This window comes from Chanodichthys erythropterus, chromosome 10, assembly GCF_024489055.1.
Source record: "Chanodichthys erythropterus isolate Z2021 chromosome 10, ASM2448905v1, whole genome shotgun sequence".
NCBI classification, from domain to species: domain Eukaryota; kingdom Metazoa; phylum Chordata; class Actinopteri; order Cypriniformes; family Xenocyprididae; genus Chanodichthys; species Chanodichthys erythropterus.
The window spans coordinates 46,503,086-46,524,872 of record NC_090230.1 but is presented as its reverse complement, the minus strand read 5'-3'; the positions used below and the strand labels follow the sequence as shown (position 1 = coordinate 46,524,872).

Below are 21,787 nucleotides of genomic sequence, written 5' to 3'. Positions count from 1 at the left end.
TGAAGCTTTAATAAAAATTGATCAAAAGTCAAATCTTTTTTGGACTTCAGATGCGCCAAAGACAAAATTTGTGTCTGTGGCTTCAGTTGTCAGGCACTGATCTTCACCATCCTAGGATATGGGGGGGGGGGATAAAAAAAAAAAAAATTTTGCATGAACAAAGTGCATTTGGAAAAATCAAAAACATCTGACAAGAAATCATCCTCACCTCACTGAAATACTTCTCAATGAGAGCTTGAGCTGCTCTATAAACAGCATTGTTCTCATGGTTTTGAAGCAACTCAATTCGATCCAGCCCTCCCACTTCCTCCACCAACAAGCAAAGCTTATCCACCTCCCCAAGTTTCTCAGCAGCCTGCAGAAGGTACAGTTAATATTTTAGCATATCCCTCATAATGCCAAGCACTGGGAGTTGCAGGAGGGTTTTGCATGTTTTTGTAAAGCCACACAGTGAACTCACCAAGAAAATGTTATTTATGGCATCTAGGATGACCAGGACAGTCTTGGTGTCTTTAACTTGAAGCAAGTTCAAAATGGCCTCTAAAGCGCCACACTTGACCAGATGAACAACTTGGTCCACAGTCCCACCACTTGTGTAGTTAGTCACTGCCCATACTGCCTCTCGCTGGGTTTTGAAGTCACCCTGCAAAACAATTTGAAAAGTTAGAGTATTCCACAGAGTCAAATACTGTCCAAAATGAACACTGATAAAGCATTTGGTACATAACCCATTTTTATCTGCAAATTAGACATCCATTTATGAATCCCAATTACAAGCATTTACTACAAGTATTGGCAAACAAGTGCACAAATCAAAAGACCACCACAGCCCAAAAAGGCTTTGGTTATCAAAGTGAATTAGTTATATAAAAACAGCAAACATTAAAAACAGAAGTTCTTGCGCAAGACCAAATTCACTGTAGCCATTTACTTGTACAAGTCTGCTCTTTCCATACAATTACCTAAAAAAGATTTGACAACGCATGTTATGGTACTCTTACAATTGGAAATGAAACTGCATTTTAAAAGGGCCCCAGGAGGGACTACTTGTATAATTGGTCTCATTTTATGCAGCTTTAGAAGCAGCATGTTAAAGCCAGAACGTTTTATAGGCAACTCTGTGGGGCAGAAAACACTCAACATAAAAGCAAAGCATCATTTATGACATACATTCCTTAGGAGATCCACTAGAGGAGCCAACAATCCACATGTGATGAGCTGTTGAATCTGTTGACAGGGTCCAGCTGCAATGTTGGACACTGCCCAAGCTGCCTCCTTCTGTACACTGGACTTAGGGTGTCGCATCAGCTGTGGCAAGGCGCTCAATACGCCTGCATCAATGGCCGCTTGCGTCTGCAGGTCTGAGCCGCTGACAATGTTCCCAATCGAACGTAGGGCTGGTGTCTAGAAAATATCGGAGAACTTCCTTTTAAGTGGTCAAAGATCAAGACCAAAGAGGTAAAAACACTGGGGTACTTACCACCACAGCGAGTTCCTCAAAGCCCAACAGCTCAACCAACCGAGGAAGGATTCCAGTCTTGATGACCACATCAATCCGTTCATTGGGTCCATCAGTGAGGTACGAAATGGCCCAGCATGCATCGGACAGGATGGATTTGTCACTGTGGTGGAGCAGTTGTATTATGGAGGGGAGCATTTGTTGAACAGCACTAAAACGAGGGAAGGGATTCTTGTTCCTACAAAGGTTCGATAGGGTCCATGTAAGGTTGCGAAGGTATCCCACCTGCAAAACATTGTGTGGTTTACATTCTGCATGTTTGTTTACAATTGCCATTTTCAGAAGTGTGGGATGTCCAGAAGAAACTCACAGGAGCATCTGGCGTGAGCCGTGCCAACAATGCAGGGATGACGCCACAGTCAATCAGGGCATCTCTATATGATGGACCATCACCTAAATGGAATGAACACCTTGGCAAATGGTTCCAAAACCTCATAGTACAACCGGCACCTTTCATCTTTTTCTGAACAAAATGCCCAGGTTTCACCAAACGTTATAGTACAAGTGTTCTTCCTCCATGTTCTTTTAGTTCAAAGTGTCCTCACCTGCAATGTTGCCCAAAGCCCAGACAGCCTGTTCACTGATGTTCAACATTGGAGAAGCGAGCAGGGCGATGAAGGCTGGCACCGCTCCATGCTCTACCACCTGCTGTGTGTGCCAGGAGGTGCCAGATGCAACATTAGTAAGAGACCAGGCAGCCTCAAACTGCAGCGTGGGGTCGTCATGCCTCCCTAGAAACTCCACAAAACGAGTCAGGAGTCCTGCTTCTACGATCTCCTTAAGGGGAGGATTCCTCTCCCGAGAAAGCAGCTTCCTGTAGGGATCAATTTGAAAGTTGGTAATGCTACGTAACATGATTTGAGATGATGATGAGGATGATGATGATGATGGAGTTTAAGATTGGTTACTGTACCTAGCTGCTTGACAACCTTGTCTCTGCTTCTCTGGGCAGTCACTGTTTACATTTGCAACAATCTCTTGAATCGTTACAGATATGACCTTAAAATGAAAACAGTAAGATGCAGGAGTATGGTTTAAAAAATAAAATAAATAAATAGAAAGTAGAACAAGTAAAGACCTGTTCGTTGTCCGTGTTAAACTCTGGTGACAGAGGTTCATCTTCTCCCAAGGATGAAATATTTCTCTTCTTCAAAATACTTTCAACCCTTTGAGCTTTTCGAAGCTCAACGCATTCTGCAATTCTGCGGTCACGCATTTTCTGCAAGCAGAGATAGGGTGTGAATCCATCAAGAGATATTAAGGAGCAAACAGTTAAAAGTGGAAAAAAAAAAAAAAAAAAAATAGCCAGAATGGATGCACAGCTTACCGTTGGCTCCTTGCCCTTATTTTTGAACTTGGACATGCGTTTATCAGAGAGATTTTCTGTAGGCATTTTGACGCTCAATGCACTAGCCAAAGGCTAATCACTAATAAACAAACTTTTACAAGAGGTTTTCAGATCAAACGTTACAATAACTGCTAAAACAGAACTAACAGCAGGAGTTTACATACAAAACAGGTCTCTCGGTGCTAGACTCAACTGCAATAACAAGTAACCAGCTGCAATGAGCATTAAATAGACGAACAAATAGAATCAGGTGATATTAATATAGCCTTGAGACGCCTCGGATCAGAGGATTAACACTTTGTTTGGTGTGTATAAGATGTTGATTCACGTTTTGGATCACACAACTACAGTATAATAATAATAATAATATAATAAAAAGCAACCAATAACCGACAAATGCCACAATCTCAGCAAAATATGATTTAGATTTTTTTGTGTGCCTGTGATATAAAAAAGGATATTATTGCCATCTAGAGGCCAATAGGGATAAGTTACACTATGAAATACACTATTTAGATATAATAAGTTACACAGAAGCTGTGTATGCTTGTGCTGCTGTCTTTTTGAATGAATGTCCTTTCTTAAAAATCACTTTCAGCCATTACATATATATATTATGTACTTTTCCCCAGTTGCTGTTGTTATTGACTTCCAAATAGTTTTGTTGTTCCCAAAGACTTGCTATTGATGAAACTTTTGTGCGATCTATCTTTGAATCCATTAAATCCCAACAATAATTATAAAACATTTATATAAAAGATGTTTTATAGAAAATATGGAAAATATTCATTTTAAATTTTGCATAAAAATAAATTAGATTTTTTTAAATAAAACATTTATATAGATTCAATTTTATTAATAATAAAATGTCTGATAACCGAACTATTCATAGTCTCACTTGGATTTGTTCCAGAAAAACATCTTTGAAAGCATTACATATTTTACAATTAAATGTTTTATTGCCATAACTGTAGCTCTGTGTAGCATGACTAGTTATCGGAATGTGATTTATATCAGTAATTCCCAACCAGGGGTTCAGAATGAATATGTAAAAAATGGTTACACTCTTATTTACAGCCAAACAATTTCAGATGGACTGGACGCAACCGCAGAACTGTCAAAACTTCCTCAATAAAAGGAGGTACTTGGTGAGTTGTTGTTGTTTAAGTGAATCAAATCCAAATGTATTTTACTGCACATTGAAAATCACAGAGTTTACTAAAGTGCTGTGCAATTTCATAAGGATAAAAAAAAAAAAATCAGTCAATAACAAACAAACACCACAAATGCATCTAATCCAAACCTATTGGTTCTTACAAAGTGGCAAAGGCCTCATCAAAGAAAAACATCTTGAGACAGGTTTTAAACAGAGGCAGAGGATCTAATAGACATTGGTAAACCGTTCCACAACTTAGAGGTAGCAACTGAGAAAGCGCATTGTAATAGTGGACAACTAATATTAATGATAACCTGTAAGTTATGAGTTATTTCTGGTCTGGGAAGGGGTACTTACTTGAGAATGTCTAATGGGATTATGTGGTTGTAAGACAATAAGGTGAGAATAGCACTAATATTTAATAAATTATATAATTTTTTGAGTCACCAGATGATGGCGCTGTGCCCGTATGACTAAGTTCTGCGTCAGTGCTGTATGTTCTGAAAAAATACTTAAGGTGAAAAAATCTAATTAAAACGTTCTGTAGTCAGGGAACTATCTGAATTTCTTGAACCTTTACAGCTTTTTATTCTGACTTTTAATTCAAAAAATATTTACCCCTCAACAATTGGTTGAGATGTTCACAAAAAGTTAAACCTCAAAACACATAGAGCGGATATTGTAAATTCCTTTATAGGAAAAATAAATACCTTTTGTAAAACAGAGAAGTTTATGGGTAAGTTAGCCTCTACATAATAATAAAAGATCACATGACAAATTTTAAAAAATAGTTTTCTACTTTTCTTCTACTAACAGATGACTGGAGTATTTAATTTCAGTATGGTTTTCATCTTCATGGACTGTGAGAACAAGATGTAAATATTTAGAAAAATATGTCACGTGACGCGCGCGAGAGTTGTCACTGAAGTGAACGCGCATCGCACGCGCTCATACACCCAGAGACACTCAGATTGTGAGAACACGAGCATTTGGACCACAATAACGACCGAACGGTAAGTTTTAATATCATTTGTGTTTTTATTATCATCAGCGTTGGTATTTAACACTTTTTCCATATTGGTCTAATGCCTCACGCTTAAGTTCATGGTCATGTTTTTGATGATTTGAACGGTCTCATGTGCTTTCTTAGTGAGTTTTTCACGTGAGCTCTTAATTATGTGTTCTGGCAACATGTGAAGTCGTATTCCGCCACACAGTTTGATTTTCCTCGACATTCATTGATTCAGATTCGCTGGTTTATGGTTGATTCTTCAGACTGTATTTCAGCACCACGGACAGCTCAGACAACAGCCAATACATCTTGTAACTTGCAACTTTTGTCTCTGGCAACTTCTTAATTAATAAAGTAATTATTTTCTTGCTAATGTTTAACGTCTTTTTTAAACGAACTATTACATGAACAAAATAATGTACAACGGCTACAAAAAATAAAAGGAAATAACCCGTTCCACCATAGCAAGCTCTCTACTGTTTGTCACGAATTCGGTTTAACGGAATCCACTTTATAAGTCTGTCCAACAATTATGTGTTAAAGGAATTCAGGGATTTCTGAGGAGTTGGAAAACTTAAGATATACAGTCCTGGCTGATTAAAAATTAATCGTAGTTCCTTTGAAGTTAGAGAGCAAAACATAGCAATGGAAGAACATAAATAGTGCATCTATGTACCAATACCAACTCTGTATTTTGAGCACAGAGTTGGGTATGAAGGATCAATCTTATTAAGTATACATGGGGTTCTGTGTTCATACAGTGGGTTTCTATCAGTCTCTTGCAACAAAAAGTTGCATAAATTGTGGATAGACATTTAGCCCAGTCACATTCTTCAATATCAGTCCCTAAATCCCTCTCCCGTGTTTTCTTGAAATGACATGTGGAATGATTTCTACAAGTGATCTGTAAAAGTATGAGATATTGCGCTCAGAGCCAGTACACTATAAAGGAAACAGCAAATCATATATATTTTATGATATAACGGCTGACTTATAAGTAACCAACAATCATTCAGGACAATTACATATTTATCTCTCTAAGCTGTGTAACTCCTTTTTACTGAAATTAATAATTCATTTAGAGTAATGAAAAAGGTTAAGGGTAAAGAGGCAGTATAAATATTCAGTGGCTGCAAATCTGCATAAGATCATTATCTTCGGAGTCTCAGTGTTATGGAAAATCTCTGAGGTTATGATTCTGAATGAATACATGAATCTGAATCAATACATATTTTAAGATTTACATGCTTATTGTTTCTAACAGGTGTTAATTATGCATCCCTGACTGGAAATAAACGCATTTCATGAACTTCTTCATGATTCCAGACCAGTTTCAACTTTGTTTTCCTCCTGATCTCGAGATATTTAGAGGAAGGCAGAAAAATCCTCACTCTTTAGAATAAGACGTTGCCCTGGCGACAGCTCATCCTTATCACGACTCTCACAAATATGCACCTCTGTGATTCAGTGGGAGGTTGATGATCTCTAGGGATATTGCTCTGAAGATTTCTGCTTCTTGTGTCTCTTTCAGATGCCCTGAGGGAACTACCTGTATTCTACACTCTGATCTGAGAGGGCAGAGGAAATGGGGATTTTACATTTACTGTTGTTTATGCTGATCGGAGACAGATTGGGTCCTACACGGCCGGATAATTTAGCGAAGGCCCAGGCCAGCGAGCGACGCGTCTTGGCCCACATTCCCGGCGACATCATCATTGGGGCGCTCTTCTCTGTCCATCATCAGCCGCCGGCTGACAAGGTTCACGAGCGTAAGTGCGGTGCCGTACGCGAGCAGTATGGCATCCAGCGGGTGGAGGCCATGATGCACACCCTGGACCGCATCAATGCGGACCCACACATCCTACCCAACATCACGCTGGGCTGCGAGATCAGAGACTCCTGCTGGCATTCGGCCGTGGCTCTGGAGCAGAGCATCGAGTTCATCCGTGACACCCTGGTGTCGGCCGAGGAGGAGGAGGGGATAACCAAGTGTTCAACTGAAGGTGGTGGGACTCCCATGAAAGGGAAGAAGCCCATTGTGGGGCTGATCGGGCCTGGGTCCAGTTCTGTGGCCATCCAGGTTCAGAATCTCCTTCAGCTGTTCAACATTCCCCAGATTGCGTATTCGGCAACCAGCATGGATCTCAGCGATAAGTCTTTGTACAAGTACTTTATGAGGGTGGTGCCCTCTGATGCCCAGCAAGCCAGAGCGATGGTGGACATCGTCAAAAAATACAACTGGACCTACGTATCTGCCATTCACACCGAAGGTATGTGATCTCTCTCCTTAGGGAAGCATTTTTCTTCATGGTTATTATGAGATTTTCCACCGTTAGAAAAGGAACGCCTCTTAGAAGAACTAAATCTGCCCTGAAACTCTTTTTCCTTTTGAGCAGAATTCATTTTTTAGTTCTGGAAGTTTAATTTCTTCCTCGCACTAGTATTTCACAAAAGTCTTTCAGTGAGAAACGCAGATCTCCACCAGCCCGTAACACTATTATTTAAAGTGCTAAATCTTCCACATTCTCAAAGTGAGAGATTTCCGGAGGGATTTTAATAGGTGATAATGTATCACTCTGTCCTTTGTGGTTCACCTTTATAGGCCTAAACAGCAAAATCTCTTTATTATTCATAGAGGGAAATGTCACATCTTTTAAGGGGTTCTTATAAAATGTTTATTTCTCAGATGAAGTATGGGCCACACATAGTCAAGGTCCAGGAATCTGTTAATCATTTTTATGTACTTGTTTATTAAAAGGTTAGTTCACCCAAAAATGAAAATGTTGTCATTAATTGACCATTCGCAAAGACCCGCCCCCTTTAGTTACTGTCATGCCATGCCACTCTCATGCCACGCATCATGTTCTCAAGCAGTGAAAAAAACATCGTAGAGCAAAGAGGACACTGACAACACACCAACAGACAAGACAGAGCAGGTTACTTTTGATATGAAACAAAGTCTCAAATTTCTCAAAGTCTCAAATGCTGTAGCACCTCAGTTCAAGCGGCTCATGAACCGTTTATCTCTTCCTATTAGTTAATTTATAGCATCAAATAAACATGAATGAACATCGGAAGGAATTTTGTTTAAATTGCGGAAAGACATCAATACACACCATTTTTCAAGTTACTAATTCCTCGGACTGCCAAAACGGCAGATTCTGCAATATGATTGGTTAGATCGCCTGTCAATCAAAACTCCTGGCGAAGGGTCAATTACTCACCCTAATGTCATTCCAAACCCGTAAGACTTTCGTTCGTCTTTGGAACACAAATGAAGATCTTTTTGATGAAATCTGAGAGCTCTCTGTCCCTCCATAGACAGCTATGCGACTACCACTTTGACGCTTCAAAAAGTTCATAAAGAGATTGTGAAACTAGTCCATGTGAATTGAGCGGTTTATTCAAAATTTATCTGAAGAGACTCTATCACTTTATATAATGAACAGATTGAATTTAGGCTTTTATTCACATATAAACACTCATCAACTTTCACATTAGTTGTGGTCAACGGAAGCTCAAGCATGTTTGCTTGATGTGTGTGAGAACCAATGAGGTTCATTCTCGTGTGTTACGCAGCATGTTTGAGCATCTTTGTTGAGCAGCATGTTTGTTCTTACGGGTGGAACAGGTTCGGTTGAGCTTCTGTTCATGTTCACTCATGAATGTTTATATGTTTTCAATTTTTCATTTTTGGGTGAACTAACCCTTTAAATTATACTTGGTTAGAAAAGATTTAACACCATTTAAACTGCATTAAGTCAAAATCTATATCTCGGATGTGCATAACAGTGTTAATTGAGTATCATGCTATTGTAGTTTTTATTAATATTTTAAAAAATATATTATTTTATTTAGTTTTGTTTTCATTTTAAGTTCTAGTAATTTATTCATTTAATCATTTGTTTTAATATATTTATATAGCTTTTAATCCTTTTTATTTCTGTTTTGTTTTTGTTTTTTTACTGTACTGTATATTACAAACTCAAGAAGTTTGGCTGGAAGATAGATGACCTCACAGACAGGTGTTAATTGCCAGCGGGTAGTTAAGTGTGGAGCCCACCCCAGTTTTCACCCACATACAAAACAAGGAGCTGTGAAAAGCTCCATGATGTTGATTCATTTGCTTGCATATTCTGTAGCTCCATTTGTATTATATCATACTTTGACATCTGCAATTTGTTGGCTCATTTGTTGGCTCTATTGATGAAATAGACCAAATGTTTGTAGTCACATTTGATTTGACTGCATGGTTTTTAACCAGCTTGTCAATCAACCTGCTGAACACCAATGGAAAATAGGTGTTTTGCCTTGTTTTAGATGAGAATAACCCTTGAAATTCCTTTTTTAAATGTATGTTAATGAAAGCTGTGTGTATAAAAGTCTATTTTATTTAATTTACAGGAGGTATTGAAATGCAGAAGTTTCCTTTCAAACTAAGACCAGAATCATATCATTGTTTCATCATGTTCAAGAGTGCCTTTGATGTTTGAAAACACCCCATGATGCTTTGCATACAGCGTACATACAAAGAATTAATAGACACGCTCATGTATTGTGTTGCTGCTGTGCTTCTGTTTTGGCCTTTTTTGGCCTCATGACAGATCATTGAACAAACAGATATCATTAACTGAAAGGCGACCATGATGATCATTTACATCTTTAGTTCTGTTTTCACTGTCTGTGGGCGTTTAATGAATTTTCCTGTTTGAGTGAACATAATGTTTAAAGACTTGTCTATTCTGCAGTGTCCGTCTCTCTGTAGGAGGGAAAGAGACAGTTGAGGTCATCAAAATATCTCTTGTTATTGTGTGCAGAGGTCATTTTAGCCATTTGCTATTGCTTCTTGTGACCAGCCATTTGGATCAGGAGACCACTTGTTTTCTGCCCTTTATCAATTCAGTGCCTGCAAAATATTATGTAACTCAGATGTTTTTAATTATATATCCATTTTTATCTGAGACAGAAGGTTCTAGTGAAGTTTGAGCGCAGCAAGAGAATTAATTCACCGAACTGGCACAGAGGAATGGAGTGAAAGATTTGAAGTTCTTCCCTGAGGAGAGAGATTAGAGATAGAGTCATGCGCATTTGGATGTACATTTCTCAAATCTAAGACATCACAGTGAGAAAGAATGAGATGCATTTGATAGATATGAAGTTATACAGTACATGGGTGACACACTTATACCTTGATTATTTACACAATGGCAATAAAGTGAACAGAATGTCTGGTGCTAAATAATCTAAATAATTAGTGAGGGATTGAGACTTCATTTTCTTATTTTTTCAAATTTCAATATTATCATACTGATTTTTGTCATTTTAGCAAACATTTAGAATGTTTTAGAATGAGACAAACTGATGATATAATGTCATTAATTGGCATTTTTTAATTAAAAGATTACAAAATAATATTTAAAAGCTAGTTAAAGTGTTACAATAATAGTTAATATTTCATGTTTTATCATAGACAGACACTACTTTTCAAAAATTTGAGGTTGCTGAGATTTTTTCTTAGTCTCTTATGCCTAGCAAGGCTGCATTTATTAAATACACTAAAACAGTAATATTGATAAATATTATTACAAATATAAATGTTATTATTAGTATTTAAAATTACTTATTTCTATTTGAGTAATTTTTAATATGTAATGTATTCTTGTGATGGCAAAGCTGAATTTTCAGCATCATTACTCCAGTCTTCAGTGTCACATGATCCTTCAGAAATCATTGTAATATGCTGATTTGGAGCTCAAGAAGTATTTATTGTTATCAATGTTGAAAACAGTCATGTTGCTTAATATTTTTGAGGAAATCATGATTTTTTGTTGAATAGAAAGTTCAAAAGAACAGCACTGATTTGAAATAGCATTTAATATATAACACTAAAACATTATAATTGGCTTTACTGTCATTTTTGATCAATTTAATGCAATTCCATTTAATTGCCAAAATAAAAGTTTTTTTTTTTTTTCTCTTACTGACCCCAAGCATTTGAATGGTAGTGTACATTATTGATATATTGAGACATTACTGATGGGAACATTAAAATGTACCGTATAACAGCAATGACAGCAAACACCCTCTATAGTGTCTTGGTATGGTTTCTTGAAACTCTCATGTCAGGATGAACAGCAATGAACATTTTTCCCCTTTGATAACACAGTGTACTCACTGGAATGCTAATAGCAACCTGGGTTTAAATGCTTTCCTCTGGGACGCAGTGATGATAGGGGATCTCAGTGACTTTACAGTTCACATATCACCCCTGCCAAATTTGAACCTGTAACCTTTAGGTTACGGGTCCAGACTGTTAACCACTAGGCTCACTGCTGATGAACTGATTTTTTTTTTTTTTTTTTTTTCTAGCAAAGCTTAATCACTGTTAATCTTCATTACCAGTGCTCATAATCTTGAGTATAATTACAATTTTTGTGCATTGATTTGGAAGAAACAGTGAAAGTCGATTTATTTGGGAGAAATGAAGCTGTTTGCTTTTTATCAAGCTATCTCTGCAATTATATCAAATTCACACCTCATAAAATGTGTGAAGACTGGGAACATTCCTCACACAAAAGTAGGTGACCTGATTTTTATGTAAATTGGGGGAGTTTACCCCTGACGCTTTGTGAAAGAGGGGCACCATGGCCTGTTTTTCAGTAGTTTTTCTAAGCGTGAAAAACTGAAATCTATTTATGTTTCTTACTAAATATATCTAGGAAGCAAAGCACAGAACATGGACACTTTTGTGGAATATAATGATTATTTTGGAGTCTTTGCAGTAAATCTGACATTACATTACTTTTTTGTTCAACAGGACAAACTGCTTGAAAGGGTAATTTCATCATCTAAATTCTATTGAGAAACAATCTTTCCTCCACTGGTCCATCATTTCGTGGTAATGAGGAAGAACTCGGATAGATATTATTTCTAAACACTGGCAGAACTAATGATGAGAATGAAATGTGAGAAAGTCAGCCAAATCTTATGCTGTTCTTAACTGTGTGTAGCACCTACAACTCTTCATTTCCTCCTGAAGATTTTAACAAAGTCATTTCAGCATGATTTTGCAGGTTAAGCATCACATTTTAGTGTGGATTGTTTTGTGCATCAGTCAACATGTTTGTGACATCTATTGCTGTCACAGAGTTACATTATAGCTGTACAATTTCAAGCTATTTTATATTAAAAACAATTATTTGATATAAATATTTTATTGAATAGTTTCTAATAAATGTATATATATTGTATTTATATAATGTATATATGTATTTATAGCGAACACGGAACAAGACACAACTGACAAATGCTTTGACTAGCACTGTCAGTCACGGAAAAAACCTTTAAAAAAACCCTTTGTTAAATGGACAAGATATTACAGCGGACATTTAAACAGATTTTTTATTATGAACATAGGGCTGACCTAAAGGAAAATGCTAAATCTGAATGCAGGTAATAAAATTGATCTTTTTCTCACAATACTCTTCTACATAATACAGTCAGCTTCAATGAACAATATCAATTGAGAACATATAGTTTACGTTGCTAAGAGTGGTTGCTAAGGGTGTTGTGTAGTGATACACAGTATCGTTGGGTGAAGCAGTCATAGCCTTGTTTTATCTTAAATAAAACACAGCTATTGACCAATCAGAATCAAAGACAGGAACTAACCATATAATATAATATAATATAATATAATATAATATAATATAATATAATATAATATAATATAATATAATATAATATAATATAATATAATATAATATAATATAATATAATATAATATAATATAAAAGTGGCCAAAAGTGATGTCCAGCCTAGTAAAATAGATTTTTCAAAATTGAATCTTCATCCTTTATTCAAATACTATTAAAAATGTATGAAAGATTTTGTAAGGATATTGGGTAGATTGCACTCAGGGTCAATTGTTTTATGTGTTAAAACGCATTGAAACATACAATGAATCAAATTTTGCGGACAGGCTGTCATACAAAGAGATTATGAACACATGAAAAAAGAAGAGAGATTCAACAAAATGATTATGTTGTAATGATTATGTTGTAGTCAGTGTGTCCAAGTCTTGTCATGTTTAGTTTCATTGTCTTCTGTTTCATTTCTAGCCTTGGTTTTCTTTGTCTTTGTTTTGCCTGTGTTCTAGTTAATTGTTAGTTTACCTTGTTTTTATGTTGCCTTCAGTTTCCTGTGTTCCTATCACTCATCAGTTGTCATAATTACAGATTGTTACACACCTGGCTCTTGTTGAGTTGCTCATTATCTCTTGTATTTAATGCCTTAGTTTGTTCGGTTCCTTTTTCGGTGTTCTCACCCTTGTAAGCTGTTGCGTTGTTGCCTGGATTTTCTCTTCTTTGAATAACCCTTCTTTATTTTGTTGTGTTAAATAAATGTCTTTAAGTAGAAAGCTGTCTGTTTTCTTCACCTCTTTCATCCTCCTCCTCAACTTCAGTGTGTCATCTGCTTTTTTTGCCCAATTATTTTGCGATGATACATAATCTTAGTGTTTTGTTCTTCCCTCATATTTAAAATATTTAAAAAAAAAATTATCAAATTTTCCTCACATTTTGATGGTTTAATAGGTGAACTTGCTGAACTTGTAGGTCGTTAAAAACAAATATCCCCTCTGGACATCACTTTTGGCCACTACTGTAATATAATGTAATGCATACTTATATACATATACAGTACAGAGCATGTTTCAAGATTAAAACTCATTCAATTTCTCAATCTTCAGGGAACTATGGTGAGAGTGGAATGGAGGCCTTCAAAGACATGGCAGCAAAGGAGGGCATTTGTATCGCCCACTCTGACAAGATCTACAGCAATGCTGGAGAACAGAGTTTCGACCGTCTTCTCGATAAGCTCAGGAGCCACCTGCCCAAAGCTCGTGTGGTGGCGTGCTTCTGCGAGGGCATGACCGTACGTGGCATCCTCATGGCCATGAGACGGCGCCGCCTAGTTGGAGAGTTCCTGTTGGTTGGCAGGTGAGTAACCCAACACATGTACTCCATACACATGGATTTATTCTTGGCGGATGCTTTCTTCTTAAAGAAACGGCTAGAAAACACTACTGAAATTGTGCCTGTGAGCTGTGGCAAGCACTCTTGGCAGTTTTGGAAAACAAATCTTTTTTTTTTTTTTTTCTCAAAGTGTATGTAGTGTATTAGAAAAGATGACTGTACATCTATAACACATACTGCTGCAGAAAAAAAACTAAGCAGCACACTTGAGAAAGATTGTAGGAGAGACCGGGGCTAGTTGCCACATGTTTTACTGCAGTAATTATTTCTCAGAGTATTTGTTTTTGAGTAGATTTGTGTTTTCTGTTTAGACATATACCATAGTTGGGTAGTCATTACTACCCAGTGTTATTAAACATTTCCACTGTTACTGCCCAGGAAAAGTTTTCCGCTATAGACCTTATTCACAGCAGTGCCAGCTTTGATTTTTAACAGGAATGAAAGCTAGGCTTTGAGGGATAGACATACATCTCTTCAGTGGGTTGTACTGTTATTTAATGTGTTTTTGGATTGAAACACTGCAAAAATATCTTTCCAAGAAATTTCTGTAGACAAAAAACGGAGCTTTGGAAAATGATAAGTGATCAAGGAGCTTTATACAGCTTTTTACAGCCGATGCATTGCAAACAAGGTAAATCTATCCCTCCCATCCTCACTTTTATACCTGTCATGGCACTGCTCTGAATAAAGTCTATTGGGGCATGTTATCATATGGGGTAAGTTTTCAAAATAGAGTCCATCTAATTTACATTTGGACTTTTGATATATCAAATACACTACCATTTTGAGGTCTGTTCCTTATGCTCATAAATGGTGCATTTATTTGATCGAAAATACAGTAAATACAATAATGTTGTGAAATAATAATACAATTCAAAGTAACTGTTTTCTATTTTAATATTTTAAAATGTAATATATTGCTGTGATGGCAAAGCTGAATTTTCAGCATCATTACTATATTCTTCAGTGTCACATGATCCTTCAGAAATCATTCTAATATGATGATTTAGTGCTTAAGAAATTTCTTATTATCAATGTTAAAAACAAATGTGCTGCTTAATGTTGCTGCAGAAACGTAATTTTTTTAAAGAAATCTTTGATAAAAAAAATTCAAAAGAGCAGCATTTAAATACAAATCTTTGGTAATAAATCTCAGTTTAAAGGGTTAGTTCACCCAAAAATGATGTCATTTATTACTCACCCTCAGGTCGTTCCACACCTGTAAGACCTTCATTCATCTTCAGAACACAAATTAATATATTTTTGATATAATCCAATGACTCAGTGAGGCCTGCATTCCCAGCAAGATCATTCCCTTTTTCAATGCCCAGAAAGCTACTAAAAACATATTTAAAACAGTTCATGTGACTACAGTGGTTCAACCCTAATATTATAAAGCGACGAGAATACATTTTGTGTGCCAAAAAAAACAAAATAGCAACTTTATTCAACAGTATCTCGTGATGGACGATTTCAAAATGAAGCTTTACGAATCTTTTGTTTCGAATCAGTGGTTCGGAGCGCATATCAAACTGCCAAAGTCGCGTGAACTAATGAAATTTTGAAACACTTATGACGAAATGAAGCCTCTTTTACTGAAATCACGTGATTTTGTTCCTCTGAACCACTGATTTGAAACAAAAGATTCTCAAAGCTTCATGAAGCAGTGTTTTGAAACCACCCATCACTAGATATTGTTGAATGAAGTCGTCATTTTGTTGTTGTTTTTTGGCACATAAAAAAGTATTCACTGTAGTCATATGAACTGATTTAAATATGTCTTTAGTAGCTTTCTGGGCATTGAAAAAAGAAACAATCTTGCTGGCAATGCAGGCCTCACTGAGACATCGGATTTTATCAAAAATATCTTAATTTGTGTTGAGATGAGATGAGGGTGAGCAATTAATGACTGAATTTTCATTTTTGGGTGAACTAACCCTTTAATGCACATACTTGCTGAATAAAAAAATATTATTTATAAAACAAACAGCAAACTTTTGAACTGTATAGGGTATATATACTAAACTAAAAGACAGGCTAATGGTTTCTACGGGACATGGTGATGGACAAAATATGAGATGGGAGGGGGAAAAAATAAATGCTTTTGAATTCTCTCAGAAAATGTTTCCGTTCCCCCAAGAAACTTTGCATTCACTCGCAAAGAACTTTTGAACGCAAAACATTGATTTATAATTTTTCCTCCCATCTCATTTTTTTCCAACACCATGTCCCTTTAGGGGCTCTGTAGGTTTCTCCACAAAAATGTAAACAGTAAAACTATTATAAAGCAAAAAATTATTCAATAAACAACAAAAATGTGTAAAACAAAGTACTAAAATAAAAGTAAAAGAGAGAGAATATAAACAATACAAATATATACAAAATATAAACAAATAGCAACTATTGTTTCGGCTAACATTTATTATAATTCATCAGTTGTATAAAATAATGCACACATGCACACTCTAAAAAATGCTGGGTTAAAAACAGCCCAAGTTGGGTTGAAAATGGACAAACCCAGCGGTTGGGTTAAATGTTTGCCCAACCTACTGAGTAGTTTTATTTAAACCAAATATTATTTAACAATTGCTATATGGCTAGCTTAAAATGAACCCAAAATAGTTGGGAAATTAAAAACCAGATGCAATTAGAGACAACAATAATAATACACAAAAGGTGAATGTTTATTAATAAGCTTTAATATTTTATTAATATAAATTTAACAGTTTAATAGTTTATTAATATAAATTTATTAATAAGCAATTTAATAAATGTTTATTGTTTAATAATTATTCATTGAACATTAATAAATGTTCATTTCCAACATACTTTGGGTTCATTTTAATTAAGCAATACAGTAATTTTTAAACAATAGTTGAGTTAAATAAAACTACCCAGCAGGTTGGGCAAACATTTAACCCCACCGCTGGGTTAAAACAACCCAATTGCTGGGTTTGTCCATTTTCAACCCAACTTGGGTTGTTTTTAACCCAGCATTTTTTAACCCCTTAACTGTCACCCCCACTTTTTTTTTTAGACAAGAAAATGCACTATCCAAACTTAAATGGTTGTAATTCAAGCATACTTTGGAGTATAGACAAAAGGCTGGTCTTGTTTTAAAGATGAAATTTGGCAGATTATTGTAGATGTTAAAAAACTTATGTAAGTGAAACAGAAAAAAAGTTATAGAAGTTTATGTTTATAAAAATGTAAAATATAAAAATATAATATTTTATATTTTACATAAAATATCTATTTTACAAAACAAGTTTTACTCTAAAGCTGCAAGGAAATCAAAGCCAAAAATCTGAACAAGTTGTGTTCCAAATTTCAGGTTGATATCTCAAAAAATGAGCTTTCAGTAAGATTTTGTTTGGGCGCAGTACCACACTTTTTCACTAGATGACAACCAAGCTCCATTACTGACCATATAAAGGCGCCTCCATTTCCATATATGGTTTGAGTGATCTGAACCATATATTTCCATTATTTTCATACAATTTATGAAGTAGACATCCTATATAGAAGTAGTATGGGAATTTTGGCAGAATTTGATATGAATTCAGCTCTAATAAACATAAAAATAACATGTATGTAGGCCTAGGTTATAGATCGGCGCCACAATCATAAATGTATTTTTTTTCCTATTAAAAACATTTTCAGACCTTTTTTTTCTCAAAAAATTGAATGGATGTTATCTTTTGAACTCTTGGCATGAAAACAAATGTTTCAACCAATCTTTAATGATTTTTCATGTTCATTGCAATTTCAAAATAAAGGTCTGAACATGCCTTATGAGTATGAAAATATGCTTGTTGCAAATTGATAAATTACTGCTCCTATGTAATTTATTTTGGAAATCAGTCACCAAATATTTAAACTACAGATTCTAAGCTTTCAAATGATATATAGTTTATCAAGATTCGTTTAGGTTTAGTATAGAATATTACTGTTTTAAATATGTAATGGCAAACGTCCCACCTGTGGGACGGTGACAGTTAAGGGGTTAAAGTGCAAACTTGCTTAGCAACACACTGAGAAGCCTAGAGTAAACATACATTTCTATATTTGGATGTAGATATAGTGAATGTGACAACCAGCCCCGGCGACCCCTATCTTCTGTATCTTCTTTACTGCCTGTTATCCTTATCTTGTTCATTTAGTGCTTTTCCACAGATATTGTGGGTCAGATAGGGCCACACCATCAGGAAGTTCTGTAGGTATCTCAAAGAGACTGTTTACACCTTTTGAATGTCCACCCACGCCTGTTGATCATCATCTGCAACTCTTTGCTTGTGTGTATGTGTGAGAGAGACAAAATCAAGATGGATCAAAACATGGAAGCAAGGCTCATCTTTCTGTCTGTTATCACCACAAATGTTGCCATCACCATCATCATCACCATTATAGTGAACAATCATCCACTACTGAAGCAAGGTATGTGATTTATGATTGTTTTAGTGATAGGCACTTCATTCTTGTTATGATAACAACTCCTCTTGAGGGAGCCTATTGATTCTGCAGTCACGACTTGAGACGTGCAATGACACAGAACTAATTCTGTAATGCTGTATCTGTTTCAACAAGTACAGATTGGCTCTGAAAAGCTCTTAAATTTCAACTTTACCTAACAAACGCATCAGAAACGCTGTTTGTAAAAGACTACTAATTTACCATTCAATGACTTATAAAAAAGATAAACGTATATGAAAGATCCTGTGAAAAGAGTATTTTAAGTTTGACTTGGTATCGACATCTTGAAATATGTGCACGTGCTATTCATAGTGTCAAATGAAGTAAGAAATTATTCTTCCCATTTTTAATCTCCTGGAGTGTGACATCTAAATGACCTATTTTTAGCTTCACCCCCAACTCAGTTCTCTCTGTTCCATTAATAAATCGCTTATGGATATTAAAGACTGAAATAATGTATTATGTCTTTGAGATATTAAACTAAGAATAATCCCTCTAATTTCTGCTTCTGTTCAGGAGCTCTTGGGTTTGGTATTTAGACATTCACTTATTGGTGGATGTGAGGAACATTTTATAAACTCTTAAAGGTAAAGTGTCTTTTTTTTTTTTTAAATTTTCCAAGTTAAAATATGTTCTCCTGTCCCAGTTTTATATGCAGAGACGACTAGAAGTAAACAACTGTAGGCTGACTTTCTAAATAGTGTAAACACTGCTCAGTTCAGTTGAGTGTCAACAATATCTGGCTCAACTAATATTGTATATTGAGACTACCTGTTCAATCAAACAATGGAAGACATGCTGGGGCTGTTGGGAGCATTTGGGAAAGCTTTTTTTTTTTTTTTGTTCTGGGCATGCTTCACCATTAAGAATGAGCTTACATTAAATGGACTGGATAAGAACACCTTCGACTAAATGTAAATAATGGGGAAAAAATCTAATTACTGATACAGTGGGTATGGAAAGTATTCAGACTCCCTTAAATTTTTCACTTTTTGTTATATTGCAGCCATTTGCTAAAATCATTTAAGTTCATTTTTTCCTCATTAATGTACACACAGCACCCCATATTGACAGAAAAACACAGAATTGTTGACATTTTTGCAAATTTATTAAAAAAGAAAAACTGAAATATCACCTGGTCCTAAGTATTCAGACCCTTTGCTGTGACACTCATATATTTAACTCAGGTGCTGTCCATTTCTTCTGATCATCCTTGAGATGGTCAGAGCAAATGAGAATCATGAGGTCAAAGGAACTGCCTGAAGAGCTCAGAGACAGAATTGTGGCAAGGCACAGATCTGGCCAAGGTTACAAAAAAAATTCTGCTGCACTTAAGGTTCCTAAGAGCACAGTGGCCTCCATAATCCTTAAATGGAAGATGTTTGGGATGACCAGAACCCTTCCTAGAGCTGGCCGTCCGGCCAAACTGAGCTATCGGGGGAGAAGAGCCATGGTGAGAGAGGTAAAGAAGAACCCAAAGATGGCTGAGCTCCAGAGATGCAGTCGGGAGATGAGAGAAAGTTGTAGAAAGTCAACCAACACTGCAGCCCTCCACCAGTCGGGGCTTTATGGCAGAGTGGCCCGACGGAAGCCTCTCCTCAGTGCAAGACACATGAAAGCCTGCATGGATTTTGCTAAAAAAACAACTGAAGGACTCCAAGATGGTGAGAAATAAGATTCTCTGGTCTGATGAGACCAAGATAGAACTTTTTGGCCTTAATTCTAAGCGGTATGTGTGGAGAAAACCAGGCACTGCTCATCACCTGTCCAATACAGTCCCAACAGTGAAGCATGGTGGTGGCAGCATCATGCTGTGGGGGTGTTTTTCAGCTGCAGGGACAGGACGACTGGTTGCAATCAAGGGAAAGATGAATGTGGCCAAGTACAGGGATATCCTGGACAAAAACCTTCTCCAGAGTGCTCAGGACCTCAGACTGGGGCGAAGGTTTACCTTCCAACAAGACAATGACCCTAAGCACACAGCTAAAATAACGAAGGAGTGGCTTCACAACAACTCCGTGACTGTTCTTGAATGGCCCAGCCAGAGCCCTGACTTAAACCCAATCGAGTATCTCTGAAGAGACCTAAAAATGCCTGTCCACCAACGTTTACCATCCAACCTGACAGAACTGGAGAGGATCTGCAAGGAAAAATGGCAGAGGATCCCCAAATCCAGATGTGAAAATCTTGTTGCATCTTTCCCAAAAAGACTCATGGCTGTATTAGATCAAAAGGGTGCTTCTACTAAATACTGAGCAAAGGGTCTGAGTACTTAGGACCATGTGATATTTCAGTTTTTCTTTTTTAATAAATTTGATAAAAATGTCAACAATTCTGTGTTTTTCTGTCAATATGGGGTGCTGTGTGTACATTAATGAGGAAAAAAATGAACTTAAATGATTTTAGCAAATGGCTGCAATATAACAAAGAGTGAAAAATTTAAGGGGGTCTGAATACTTTCCGTACCCACTGTATGTCATCCCTTCAACTGGCAACCTAAAAATGTAGTCAGAGATATTGTAAAACATATGCCAAATAAATATGCAGATGAACCACAGTGGTTAATATCACTGAATCAATCTGAATCAACAAAAGTACATGAATTTATACCAGTGTAATTTTAGTATTATTTATATGCTGTTATAGTATTTATTAATATTTAGTAATAATTTGAATTAGGTCTCATTTTTCAAAGCATTCACTTTCATTATTTTTTGTTTGCTTTTTAATAGTTCTATTTAGCTTTAATTTATTTTCATTTCAATTTTAGTTTTAGTAATTTTTGTTACTTATTTCAGTAATTTCTAATTCTCGTTTTAAGTTGTTTAATTTTTTTTTTGTTTTCTATTTTATATCAGCTTTATTTCATTTACCAAAAACAGCTCTTTAAAGGGTTAGTTCACCCAAAAATGAAAATAATGTCATTTATTACTCACCCTCATGTTGTTCTACACCCGTAAGACCTTCGTTCATCTTTGGAACACAAATTAAGATATTTTTGATGAAATACAATGGCTCAGTGAGGCCTCTATTGCCAGCAATGCCACCAAACTTCTCAAGATCCAGAAAGAAACTCAAAACATATTTAAAACAGTAATAAGTCGTTATTTTTGCCACACAAAAAGTTTTCTCATCGCATTATAATATTAAGGTTGAACCACTGAACTCAAATGAACTGTTTTATATATGTTTTGAGTAATTTTCTGGATCTTGAGAGGTACATTGACATTGCTGGCAATAGAGG

The 21,787-nt window shown here is 36.0% G+C and overlaps 2 protein-coding genes across 2 annotated transcripts in view; one reads left to right on the top strand and one right to left on the bottom strand.

Moving 5' to 3' along the window:
• Positions 1–21: 21 nt before the first annotated feature.
• On the bottom strand, positions 22–3,049 carry kpna7 (karyopherin alpha 7 (importin alpha 8)). The gene is made up of 10 exons (XM_067397118.1): positions 2,847–3,049; positions 2,598–2,738; positions 2,433–2,518; positions 2,065–2,333; positions 1,830–1,912; positions 1,481–1,744; positions 1,171–1,404; positions 461–643; positions 209–355; positions 22–111 (listed from the first exon to the last, which is right to left on the bottom strand). The coding sequence occupies exons 1-10, from the start codon at positions 2,910–2,912 to the stop codon at positions 22–24; spliced, it is 1,563 nt and encodes a 520-aa protein (XP_067253219.1). The 5' UTR covers positions 2,913–3,049.
• Positions 3,050–4,931: 1,882 nt separating this feature from the next.
• Positions 4,932–21,787, top strand: part of grm5a (glutamate receptor, metabotropic 5a) — a 36,993-nt gene continuing 20,137 nt past the window's right edge. Inside the window, exons 1-3 of the mRNA XM_067397946.1 lie at positions 4,932–5,036; positions 6,567–7,305; positions 13,785–14,034. Of these exons, the coding sequence (XP_067254047.1) occupies positions 6,621–7,305; positions 13,785–14,034 (935 nt within the window). The 5' untranslated portion in view covers positions 4,932–5,036; positions 6,567–6,620. The remainder of the gene's footprint in view (positions 5,037–6,566; positions 7,306–13,784; positions 14,035–21,787) is intronic.

Bases quoted from the DNA above. Each gene is read 5' to 3' on its own strand.
- kpna7 (XM_067397118.1), bottom strand. From the start codon at position 2,912: ATGCCTACAGAAAATCTCTCTGATAAACGCATGTCCAAGTTCAAAAAT. The intron at 2,739-2,846 runs GTAAGCTGTGCA...CTCTGCTTGCAG, and splicing joins ATAAGGGCAAGGAGCCAACG to AAAATGCGTGACCGCAGAAT. The intron at 112-208 runs GTGAGGATGATT...CCCATATCCTAG, and splicing joins TTGAGAAGTATTTCAGTGAG to GATGGTGAAGATCAGTGCCT.